Genomic DNA, 13472 nt, shown 5'->3' with positions numbered 1-13472 from the left:
AAATGATGGTGTTTAAGATCAGGAGCCATTTTTTCCTATTGATTTTATACTCTTATATTGCCCAGGTATGCTTGATACATGGTTTTTGAATGAACCAAGCTTTCTCTAATTCACTATGCATCTCTTCAAGTGTGTAAGGAAAGGCTAACCATAGAGTCCTGCACTGCCTGATCTAGAAGCTCTCTTACTGTCAGAACCAACTTCCTTTCTTTGATCTTAGAGTGAGATGTGGTGTTTGCAAAATTTAATATTTGCTCCCACATGTGAAACCATAGAGCTAGAATAAGAATTAGAAGTTGCTAACCTCAGATGTTTTATAACATGCAATTAAACAAAATAAAATCCACCACTCTCTGTTCTTGGGCAATCAGAAGTGTTTGGGAAGGAGATGGGAAATAATTTTGGTGAACAGTTACTGTCAGGCACTTGCTAGTTACTTTGCAAATCTTTGTCAATTTAATCCCCCCTATCATTTAATACATGTATTATCTTGATTTTAGAAATGAAAATATTTGTTCTGAGAAGTTGGGTCAGTTGGCCGAAAGGTGACATCTGTTAGGATAGCAAACCTCAGGTTGTGTGGCTTCAAAGGCTCTTTCACTCTCCTCTGCTGCTTCCAATATGACCGTGTCCTCTCTTCCCTACACTGACCACACGGCTTTGCAGGTCTCGTTTACCCTCCAGTGCTGTATGTTCTGTATAACGTGCTATATGCAGCATGCCAGAAGTCCACTTAGTAGCTCAGGTTTCCAAACTATAAAATTGCTTGCTACATAGTCCCTTGATAGTGTATCATTCCCAGTACTTGGGACCAGTGGTTGTTGGGTTGTGTAGGAAAGGAAAACGTTCTCCTCTGTCCTCTTCAGTGTCTGGAGCCTTGCACATTAAACTGACAGAGGCAGATTCACAAGAGAAAACAACAGATTATGTTTCACACTTACACATTGGAATTCACAAAGAAATGTGACTTAAGAAGGCAGTTGGAATGTGGGGCTATACACTGTTTTAATAAAGGGCAGTAAAATGTGGAGAAGAGGTTTAGATAAAGGAAAGGAGTTTGGGACTTCTAGGGTTGGGGTGAGTCGTGTGAGAGCAACTAGGAAGTGTGTGGTAAATAAGTGTTGTTTAGTAAGGTTTACTACGCAGCCAAGAGTTGTCTCTAGAGTAGTCCTCTTGGCACTGGACTTGTTCACCTGGTACGGGAGAGGGAGACACCTTTACAAAGGAAATTTATGCCTTGCTTTTAGACAGGAAAGGGAGGGCGGAGTGCTGTGCTTTCAGCTCAGAACAATCCTGATACTGAAGTGGCACATTTTGAGGTGGCCTACTATGATCCTCTTCAGTTGTTTTCTGCTTTGATCTTCTTAGCCAACAGTTTCCTACACAGTAGTATTATCATCTCTCCCAGCTTTTGTTCCCTTTGTCTTATATATTTTAGTTTCTGAATTTCTGAGAAATACAAGCCAACAACCCGGCATATTAGATTCTGAATTTCTTCAGTGAATTCATAATAGCAAAAATATTTTATCATTAAAAAAATATAAATTCAAAAGTGTTGTTGAAGAGTCCCTGGCATTGGCACCCTTCCCAGGCTTCTGGTGTGCCAACTCGGGACGAACGGACTCACGAGGGAAGACCAAGCTCCCGTCTTCCCAGCGTTCACTCGTTCTGTGCCCTGCAGACAGCATGACTTGAACTCGAGATGAGAAAGAACGGTTCATATAGAAGAGGAAGAAACAAAGGGCTGAGGACCATAGCAAAATGGTACACTTCCCTACCTGTGTGCTTATTTACATAATTGTGTTTTTATAACATTTCCTGTACTTTTCTGTAAGCTGATGCTGCTCTAATTATAGATTTTCAAGAGAACACTTCATTGTACCCCAAATTATATAGTGCTTTAAAAAGGTACCTTCTTACTGGTTTACCAAATACCTTATAAACTCGTAATTACATAAGACAATTCAGGATACAGAATAGAAACAGCCTGCATTGTTAACAGATGTTGGTATTGTTACCTAATTGAATACAAGGCTTTCAAAATCCATACTATTTGTGTGTGTGTAAAAAAGAAAGAAATGACTCATTACAGTCATAATGTGTCACGGAGACTCCTGATCAAACAGAACACACATGTTCTGTTTTTGAGTCCTGTACAATGCATTGTCAACGGGCTTGCCTTTGTGGATTCCAAAGTGCCACTTATTCCAGCAAATTACCTTTGTGGCGTATGTACCTGCTTGTTAGACAGCTTGTGGGCACCTGGGCAAAGCAGAGGCTGGACCCTTTTATCGTGGCACACCTGCGCATGGTGTTCCCACAGCGCCAAGCACCAGGGAAGTGGCCCCATTAATAGACTCGCTCCTTCAGACCCCCACCGAGTACTTGCCCTCAGTGCACTTCTTCCTGCAGGCTGGGAGTGGGGCTGGCTTCCTGCACTGTGGCTGCTTTTCTTTGCCATCATTTTTGGGTCTGTCTGAAGACACAGCGATTTAAATTATAAGGAAGATAACCTCAGTGGAGCACAACTGAGGAAATAAATCCTCTTAAGTATTTATTGGGTTTAATGTTTAATTTTCAATTTTCAGCACCATTGTTAAAAAAAATAAAAGCTTCTTAGGATATTAGAACTGGAAAGGCCCTTGTGTTTCTGATTAAAAAAGAAAATTTTTAAAAATTGGGTTAGATTTTCATATTTTTGACAGACATCCCCATATTTTCCTCTCCAGGGAAAATTGTCTTTGGGGAATAAGCCGGAGATACATACAAACCCTCATTCCTTAAAATATTAGCCTTAAGGTAGTTCTTCTCTTCTCTAAGGGAACCTTCCCTTTTTTAGCAAGCATTTTGAAAGATGAGTTGCTGGAGTGGGCTTCATGTATTTTTGTTGTTTTGTTTTGTTGGAATTTTCTTTCCACCTCTATTTTTGTGACTCTTCCCTTGAAACCTGTCCTCCATGAGATTGTTGCTCTTCGTGGTACATTGACTGCTTCCAGCAAAGGACTGAAGTTCATGAACCAACTTAGCAGTAAAAAAAATAAAAGCTTGAGTATAAATTGATTCATAAATGTAAGTGGACGAGTGTTGAAAGTGATGTATTATGTCACTGCAACGTATTGACATTATCAATTATATGTCATTAAACAGCTAAACTAGCTGAATGATTTACTTTCTGTTTAACTGCCTTTCTCAATTAAAGGGAGCAAATGCGAAGGAACTGGGACGCAATATCAGAACCCATATATTTTCTTCTGTTAACACCAACATCGCTGACATGCACAGTGAGGGGGTGTGTTGGTGTTTTGCTGCGGGCTGTACTGCTGTAGTTTAAATGGTCTCAACAGCGATTAATGATTGGGAGCAGGCCCGAATACTGCTTCCACATCTTTTCTTCTGTGCATTTCCATTATGTCACCTAGCAGCAAGCTTAGGAGCCATTATTTCAGGGTAGTTCACACTATTTATTTTGCTGACATTTTCTTCCATTGCAAGAGCCCTTGATGTTGTTTGATATTTTGTTTTTTAAAAATATTATTTAGCATAACGATCTAAACGTCAAACTGTTGAATTTGCAGCAGCGATACAGGCGTTCTCATTTCTGCAGTCAGACGTATAAGGCTACTCTGCATGGTGAAAGGTAGACTGTTGCCCGCCAAAAAGAAGCTCTAGATCCCCCCCCAAGTTTCAGTGGTGATAACTTGAACCAGACATTTTAATTTCTTGGGACATTGTTTGATTGTCTTGCAAGTTAATATGGTATTTGTATTTCACAAGGCTAAACTATACACAGTATTTCTCAAATGTGCACTTATAGTAGACGGGTATGTTAACTGACTCTGAAGTTGAAAATTTGAGCCATTAACTAACCCGCTGTATTTGTTCTATGTGTAAAATTTTGTTATAACAGTGCTAATTACTAAGCAGCTGAATTTATGGAAAAGTGCACAGCAGTAATTTGCACCTTACTGGTGCTTTGCTATTAAAAAAATCGTGAACACATACACAAGGTGCATGCAATTGATTTATGAACTTCCGAAGATCATGTTTCTCTATGGATCTTTAACAGTTGAATTTTATAGCATTTGGTTTCTATATTTGTGCTTCTGAGATGCTCATGTTACACCGATAAGAGCTGTTGAGTGCTGAGTAGGACATTTTAAACAGGAAGAGTAGCGTTTTGCAATAAGACTGAAACTTTTAAATTACTGCATACTTTTATTTATTACTTTTTGCTAGTTTGGGGGGGGGTGGAGAAGAAGAATGATCTCCTTTCTGGTTCCTTCCTATCGATGTGAAATCATGAACTGGAGTAGTCTGCTGTGAGTGTTTTGGTGATGGTGTTAAAACGTTGCTTCAATGGCAGATGGAAATGGTTCTGTTCTGTTGGATTCACAGCCTGAATAAATGCTTCTATGTAATTAGAGTCTATAACAGACCTAAACCAGCAGTTTTGTTCTTTGTTCTGTTGTGTTTTGGTCTGTAATAGCAACTTCAAGTCTTGGGAAAGGATGTATTTTTGCCCTGTAGATGGGTCAGAAACATCTGCTTCAGGTAGTTTACAAGTGTTACTTATTAACCCATGAGCCAAAAACCCAAACAGGGAGTTCTGACTATTTGAAAACTGCACATTCCCTGTTTTTATAAGTGTATATTTAGATGAATTCCATATAACTCTTATTTGGATTTCTGGCAGCCAGGAACTTTTAAAAGAAATTTGTGTTTTTAAAGGGAATGTGAAAAATTAAATTTTCTTTCCCAGTACAAGAGTTTTTCTGTACTTTTAAGAAATCCTGCTCATAGGCAGAAAGGAAAGGTTTCAAAGGAACCTCATCACCATATGGTTTTACTCGATAATCCTTTATCCACCGTCTTCAGCTCTCATTCCTTTGCTTTCTTGCCTGTGGCTACATTTCTATCTCTGCATCAATTAGCACAGTGATTTATACAACAAGCAAGCAGTTTAGAGGTAATGGTACACAATTAACATCTCATTCCACCATAAAGGGTATGCTAAATACCCCAGTCATTGCTTTCTCTGCCTGGAATTGAAATAAGTGTTTGTCCTAATTCATATGCTATCTGATGTGAAGTGGGCCTGCTTTGTACTGCGCTACACCATTAATCTAATTATAGATAGCTGCAAATGAAGTGCTGTCTGAGCTGGGAGATTGAAGAAAATAGCCTTTTGTCGTTTAGCATGACTCTGTGAAGCAAGATCACACTTTCCAGGGCAATACTGCAAAATGGAAATCTCAATAATATTGCTGCCTGTTGCATCTTTTCTAATTGCAACAGCATTGTAAACACGACTGGGCGCTGATATAAATAGAGCTGTAGATATGCTGTCATGTGGGTTGTCGGAGAAAGCCCTCCGAGTGCTGTTGGATTAAATGATGCATCCTGATTGACAGCTACCTTGAGACTGTGGATGGAGTTGTCACAGCATTCCGCTAACAGGCTGCTCTGGTGACTGCCGCTGCGCGAGCCTTCCACTGCTGTCTGCTCGTTTCACCTTCTTTGCCTGGGCTGTACCTCCAAAAGAAGAACAGCCACAGGCTTTAGTTCTGTATGTTTCCAGTATTGTATCTTGGAGGTTTTTGTTGGTTTGGTTTTGTTAGTCCTGAGGCCGAAGTAGAGGGGAATGTATTTTGCCTGGCTTTGAACCCTTGTTTTGTTTTTCCTCAAGTGTTAATTGTGTGTCTCACAAAGAATTTAGGCAAGGAAGAGAAGGTTGGATTACATTTGGGATCCCACCTAAGTGTTTTACTTTACATCTAGTGTTTTTCTCTATATTTTTGACACGCTGATGTTTGTAAAGATGTTATTGTTGCAGCCAGTCATTTCTGTTCCTTTAAAAACGCTGATAGTTTTCCCAGCTCATGTTAGGAAAGTAGACTTTGAGGGGAATATTTGACTGTTAGGTCTCAGTGCTACATGGTGATAATGAAAACAGCTTAATGTCAGAGACTCTTGGGTCTAGAAAGTGTAACACTTAGAATAAGAAGAGCTCCTTGTATTTGAAGAAATGGATTGGCCATCTCACTAAGTGAGGGCCAATGAACAGTATATGGCCAATGCTTCAGGCTGTTAAGATAATTGATGTAAAATAATTCACAGTAAAGGTTCATCTTCCAAGGTTCATCATTTACACTGACTCAACATTGACTGAGATGGCTCCAGTTGACATGAAAAAATATTATACTTAATCAACTGTACATATCCTCATTGTTACTGGAAAATGATGTAGAAACGGAAACCAGAGCTATCCTACTTTCAGAAGAACAAAGCTAGAGGCTTGGAAATCACAACTGAGAAAAGTGTGTAAAGCAAACCGGAAGTACTCAGCTTGCAAGGAGCCCAGAGACCTCTGAATCATACAAACCCATGAGCATGTGGGGTGTGTAAAATCGCTGGTGAATCTGAAGGCCTTTGAAAGAAGCATGTGGGTTTAAATTCCATAAAGAGATCCATTCACTGAACTCATACAGACACCAGCAAGATGGTGTTTCTTGTGACCCTCTGAGTGGAGTGCATCTGAAGTGAGGGTGGCTCCATCCTCTGGGAAGGCGGGAGCTTTGTGTGTTCACAGCACAGGTGGATGTGTCCATTTGTGGGGTGTTTTGTTAACTAAGTCTGATTAAAAAGCATCTGTTGCTCCGAAACCATGACTGGCTCCCTCCTCTCTGAGCAACCGCAGTGCTCTGCTCCCACCTTTATGTCTTGCGTTAGGTTCCACGTTAAGAGCTGTATGTTAACTGTTAAAACAGTTCCTTGTGTTCTTTTTAATTGTCCATCTCTTGTAACTTCTCTTCCCAAACCTTTCATGTCTGGTATGATTCCCTTTTCCTCCTTTCTTTTGAATTTTTTTGGGAAGAGATTTTCTTGTTAGGATGGTTTTACATTGCAGACACCATAAAATCAATTTGCTTAGAGATATGGGCGGGGTCATTTTACCATAATTAGATGGTTAGATAACACCTCCTTCCCCCGCATTATTGTCTATATGGATTGAGGAGCACAGCCAGGCTCAGCCCAGAGAGCACCTGTTCTTCTTACACAGTGAGGTGTGTTTTTCAAGAACTTATTAATTTGACTGTGGTTTGGAGAGCACTTCCCTAAACCCACAGAGTGAGGTTCCATTTACTGACGACTCCCAGCTACTGGAGCAACACACAGCTTCTAATCCCTCAAGCAGACGTCTTGCATGACCTTGCAGGGTGAGGACCTTCTGGCTCCTTCTAGGACTGTACTTCCCATCCTGTCAACCAGCCTTTGAAATCTGGAACTCCCACCACCAAAACATCAAGTTCGTGGTTTGTCTGCTTGAAAACAATAACAACAGCTTAAAATCAACACTCTACAGGGAAGTTTTACAGAACCCATTAGGAATATTTAAATGCCTAGCATAAAACCAAACTCTGCACGCGGCATAGGGCATTTTCCTGAAATCTCTCAACTAGTTGGCTGCTCTGCCTGTGCCCCCTAAGAATTCAGAGAAAACAATAAATAGCAGTTTTGATCATAAGCTTTGAAAGCCCTGGTGTACATTCTTAAATGACTTCTTTTCTGGGGCATCAAAAAGCTTTTACGGTTCTCACCAGGCAATTCATTCTGATGGGCCCATATGCTGCACTCCGTTTCGATCCCATCCTGGCAAGCGCCCCCGTGTACACTGCACGGGCAGGCGGGCGAGCCAAGAGGTTGTTTTAAGAAGGCGTGTTTGTGTGGGCACGCTGAAGGGGTCAGGACAACATCAAAGGTAACCTTAAAAAGAGAACCCTCTTGCTGCCTCCTCTTTTTATATTCAGAAAGGTCATTTCTAAGCCAACTACTTGCAACAAGGCGTCTCCTGAGGCGTTTACCCCGTTGTTATTTTTTGCTTGTGATTACAATAAGTCGCTTATCCCCCAAACAGATTTAAGAACAATAAACAAATACAAAAGGAAAAGGAACATCTCATCAATAACAAAGACTGCATCTAAAGGCATTGAGTTTTGTGACTCTTTTACATCTCTTTCCAAGCAAAGCAGGAGTCCTACAGGGAAAGGAATCCAAAAGATATGAAAATTAAAAAAAATAGTAAAAGGATCCAGTTTTAGTCAGGATCTTGTCATTTCTGGGGAGAAATGGAGCTTATGACAATCTTAGTGCTTTATTTATATTAAGGCTTGTTTGTGATATAGTTAAAATTAGTTTTTAAGGGTATCTGTCCACTGTGGTGAAATGTGATAAATTATATTATCCTCAGTGTAGAAAGATACTTCCCCTGAATTTGGAGTTCACATTTTGAAGTCAAATTGTGCAAAAAAACAATAAAAAAAATCTGTATGCTACACTGAAAACTAGACAGCTGGGCCCAATGCTGATCACTCACAGAAAAGAAGCCGCGCAGGGTGATGCCAGCTAGAAAAGTAACTTTCCTATTAACTCTGATGCTTCTAGTGATATTGGGTTTTCTAAGACACGCAGATCATAGATACTAAAACTGTGCAATTTCGTACAATTATATTCTCCCTCTCTCTATCTCCCCCCCCCCCACCAATAGATTTAATGAAGGACTTTGAGGTACAATTCCTTGTTGATAAATAGTCCCTCTGCCCAGGATGTTATTAGACTGACAGCAGAATGCACTCTCCTTGCTTTTCCCCCGTGCCACTTATGACTCAGATGCATTTTAATAGGAGCAAAAAGCTTTTATTTGCACTGTAATTTCACTTAAGGATCATATCCTTCAAAAACTGGCAGACACTTGTATGTCTGGATTGCAAAACACACACTCAGGAGTAAAGAAACGTGCAGAAGACATTATTATTCAACCTGTCACAGCATTGTAAATCTGCTCTGAACTTAGGCCATCAAAGCTCTTCCTTGGGGCCCTCCCCACCCCTTTTTAAATAGGCCCTGTAAGGAGCACACTTAGAGATTTCCACTGTCCCTGTACTGAATTAAAGGATGAATGCTATTTTTCTCCTGTGTCTCTGCCATCCTGGTGCCCACAGGAGGCTTTGAGTTACAGCAGCTTTTTTGAACAAAATGGAGGTGCCTTGATGCTGCGTCTGTCTACCCAAGGGAAATGTGATCTGGTAGGAATCCAAAAATCTTCAGGTGGTCGTTCATACTTCACCAACTAACACTTCCTCAAACCATTTTATCTCGTTTCTGTTTGGATAGACCAAACTGAGGCTCATATGTTTATTCACAGAGATCTAGCGTTTTTTTCCTGCTGGACAGAAATTCTCTATTAGAAATGTTCTGTTTGACCCGCCTTTAGTATGCCCCTAATTGTCTGAGAGCCACCTACAGACTGGGCCGTTAAAATGCTTGGCTGTGCAATTGTTTTCTTGCAGCGGTTTTAAAATCTGAATATTATTGTTCATTGATACAGAAGATAGTTTCATTATATTTCATCTGTACCTACCCTAACCATCTTGTGACAGAAGACTCCGTAATGCTGTACCTGAAAAGAAAAGCTAACATTTTCAATCGTGACTATAACATTTCATATCACAGGAAAAAATTTGTATTTTAAGTATTATTTTGCACAAAATGAACACTGACATCCTTTGTCTTAACTTATTGATACGTAGTACAGCAGCTCTCTTGGGAGTGGGAAATTAGAGACAGCAGTCTGCTGCCATCTACTGGTGTGTTTTCACAGTCACCCCCTTTTTCCGTTTGGCTGACGCAGCTCACGGAACTTGCGTTAATTGGAATAAGTTTGTAAGTGGTGAAGGGTATACAAGGAAAATTCTCACTGTTTTCTTTATCAAGTTTTCACATGTTTTTGTTCATGATACACGATGATGACTATTTATCACTAATTAATTACTGGAGGAGTTCTTTCAAGAAATTTCTTAAATAACTGGCTCATAACACATGCCAGACACAGACTAACATATTTTGGTTTTTGTACTATTAAAAACCATGTGACTTAAATGGTGTTATAAATTTAAACACTAAAAGCTGAGTTTGAATGACTGCTACTTTTGAGGAAAAGTTCATCACTGAAACCCTTTTATGTTTCTTTTTCCTTAAGTACAAGGTGCATATCTTAACCAAACTTGCCGCAGAATTGAGCGAATTTATGCTGGAAAAAGTGGTTGAGGACACAAGCAGTATTCTTCGCTCCCCGATGCCTGGCCTGGTGGTGGCCTTATCTGTCAAGCCTGGTGACATGGTAAGGAGAGTGCCTGTTGGGGGGTGGAAGGGGAAACTGAAGCATGGTCATGTCCCGTGCAGTTTTTTCTTGAGTTCTTACTACCCACCAAACAGCGAAATAGCTTTTGTGCATTCTTGGTCTGTTGCACAGTTGAATTCGGTTAGTAACAATATCTGAGTGCCTCTCCCCTCAAATGATCTGGAACTGGCGCAGAAATAAGGCCGGATTCACTCTGTTATTTTGCAAATTTAGAGTTTCAAAAAGTATTTTATTTAAAATTTTGATTTACTCTCTACTTCTCTGTGCTTGAAGAACTCCAGCCAAAAAATAACCTTCCGATGTGGAACTTTCTGCATGAGTTTTGAAATAAATGGGAAAGGAACTAAGGAAAGTTAATTCTGTAATCTGTGTAATACAGAGCACTTCCGTAGCTTGATAAATAAAATTTAGGATCACAGTTCAAAGTTTTTCATCTTGACCCTGTGACATTAAGGTACAAATCAAAGCTGTATTAGTATTTCCATGCATGTTCAGTCTTAATATGCTGTGGATAAATTGGTAGGATACGTGCATTTTCTTAGAGCACTGTTAGAAATCTCTATTGATTAGCAAAAAAAGTAAAAAGAAAATAATTAAAGGTATAAGCAGATTTCTAGAGACACGTAAGTACTTGCATTTTTATTTATGTACCAGAAAACAACAGCCAAACACGAAAATCCTTAAAGAATGATATGGTAATTCCATTTTTATCTCACTTAAGTCATAGGAGTTTATATATTTTCCTGAAAAATTACATTAAAACTGCCTCTGTATTTCTTTATTAACATAAATAAAGTTGAGTAAAAACTCATGACGTTGGCATTAGCTTTTAGAAAAGTATTTACAACAAATGAATAGTAAGAAAAATGATTCTTTTCAGTTGTTTGAATGATTAGCCCTGAAATTGACATATGATGTATGTGTTGAACATAGGGGAAAGGTTTGCCTTGTATTTCTTAATTCTAAAGATTAGGGTCATAAGATGATACACAGAGCATGCCAAAAAAATGTGTACACATTTTCTAAGAAAGGAAAAAAACTATTAAAATTGTAATAGTCAATATACACCAATAACAAAAGATGAATACAAGTTACATTTGACTTCTGCGATTACAAGAGGTGCTCAAAGTGGTTACCATCAGCGTCCAGATACTTCTGATTACTGCGAACTACTGCTTGAGCAACACTGAGCAAAGTGTCCACTTGTATACATTTTATTGGCACCCCCTATATATATATAGTTCTTTGGCCTTGACAGTAAGCACGCATACACTCACATACTACATTATCAGAGCAGTTAGCGGAATCCTCTAGTGACTAGAAGTGTAGGTTGGTAAACAGTGTGAGGGAGTTATTTATTTTTTTATTGTTTTTTTTTTGTTTGTTTTTTTTGTTTTTCATTTTCCGTCTTAAGGTTTGTCTGGAAGCCACATAGGTTGTACACTGCCATCCTGAGCTTGTCAGTCCTAGTTATGTGGGTTTAATTATAAAATCACATGTGTGCTTTAAAAAAAACACATGTTTAACAGCAATCCTTAGTTTTCCAGCACCTGAGTGAGAACCTGAGAGGAGGGAGGGAGAGAGGAGGGAAGAAGGGAGTGAGAGAGGGAGGGAGGGAGCAGAGGCTTCAGACTGTAGTCTTGCTGCTCCATTGACACCAGCCCCCCAGGGCAGAGAACAGGGAGCACGCAGCCTTCTTGTTTCCAACAACTGCTTTCCCCTTGTCTAGCTTCTTCAGATACTGCGTAGAAGGGTTTAGCCTTCATGCTTTCCATTTCCTGGTTACTAATTTAATGTGGGAAAGCAGGGCACTTAGTAAAATGGAACAATGTGGTGTCAGTCCTTGGTTCATTGGGGTAGCTCAGATATTGAAAGCCACCATCAGTAATTAAATGTGGGTATTCAAGAACGGTTTAATTTGAGAACTGACTGGACCTCTGTTTTATGTATTCCTTTAAAGTCAGAGTACACGGTTGGGTGGGGTGCCCTAGGGACAGCACCTCATCCCGGGGGCCTTCACCTCACTTACAAATGCTCTCCTCGGCATGCGTGTGCCTAGGCTGCTTTGATTCCTCTTTCCAGCTTCCAGCACCGCTTCTGGTCCTTGCAGAACTTCCTTTTATAGTCTGTGCCATTGTGTTTTGATAAAACTGTTTTCTCTTATTATTTGTGAAAAATGTCCCAAACCGCTAATACCTAAACCAAATGCAGGGTGAGACACTGAATCGTCGGCTCTTATAACAACTTGTATCGTGATATCTGCCTTCTTTAATTAAAACACGAGAAACGTTCCTTGGACCAAAGGCATGGCACTTACTTGAGGCCATTATAAGAAAATAATGCTTGTAATTTTTAAGTTTTGTGGTTTAAAATTATTTTAACACTGCAGGGCATGTTGTGGTGCTCTCAGCAATAACAATAGCTGAGCCAAGGTTCCACTTTTATCAGTAGGAAGAGAATGGAATCAATCATTCTGTATTTTCAAGCAAAACAAGCACCTAAAAACAACTAAGGAACTACAAGTATTCTATTTTTCTTGGAAATGTTATTTTTTATAGTTTAAATTCCAGTTATCTGTAATTTTTATATTTAGCTGAGTAAAACTTGACAGATCTTAGAAGTGTGAGCCTGGCAATAATGTGTCACAAAAGTGTCACATAAATAATAACAAATCTGTTTTGTGAAATAAACAATTTTAACAGAGTTAAAACCTCAGGACAAAATAATCTGGGTGGCTTTTTAAAACTAATAAATGCGCTCAGAGAGCTTACGGGAGAAAGGTCTTCGCCTCTCTCATCGCAGAAGCTGGATTTTACGCTACGTGCTTAGTTCGCGTTCACACAGCAAAAGTGACACACAACTAATGCTTTTTAGTGTCTGTTACATTTTACTTAACATTAAATGTGGTGGTAAACTCGGTTTCCTAATGATTATATAATAGCCTTTTGAATATGTGGGGGGGATTCTCGTTCATAAATAATACAATGCAAACAAACAAGAAACAAAGTAGAACTAGATCATGAACATCTCGAGTCACAAAGTTACTTCAGAAAACAATTGATAAAATAACTTTGATATGACTTTCTTCTATGCCTTCTGAAAATATTTTTAATGACTGATTTTCATTTCATTTCTAAAAACACCCATTTTTCTGTACATTGAGTACTATCATAAACTGGGCACACTTCCATAATCAAAGTTAGCATTTTTATAACTTGTTTGAATTATTAAAACTTGTGTGCATTACACTTACAGCTACTGAATCTGTTACACA

The 13472-nt window shown here is 39.3% G+C and overlaps 1 protein-coding gene across 2 annotated transcripts in view; it reads left to right on the top strand.

The window, feature by feature from the left end:
• The window catches only part of PCCA (propionyl-CoA carboxylase subunit alpha), a 359957-nt gene that overhangs the window by 335709 nt on the left and 10776 nt on the right, over window positions 1-13472 (top strand). For both annotated transcript variants that reach the window (XM_081046031.1, XM_081046032.1), the window contains one exon: window positions 10037-10177. In XM_081046031.1, the coding sequence (XP_080902157.1) occupies window positions 10037-10177 (141 nt within the window). The remainder of the gene's footprint in view (window positions 1-10036; window positions 10178-13472) is intronic.

This window comes from Rhinolophus hipposideros, assembly GCF_964194185.1.
Source record: "Rhinolophus hipposideros genome assembly, chromosome: 4".
Lineage (NCBI taxonomy): Eukaryota > Metazoa > Chordata > Mammalia > Chiroptera > Rhinolophidae > Rhinolophus > Rhinolophus hipposideros.
This window is presented reverse-complemented; position numbering and strand designations above follow the sequence as displayed.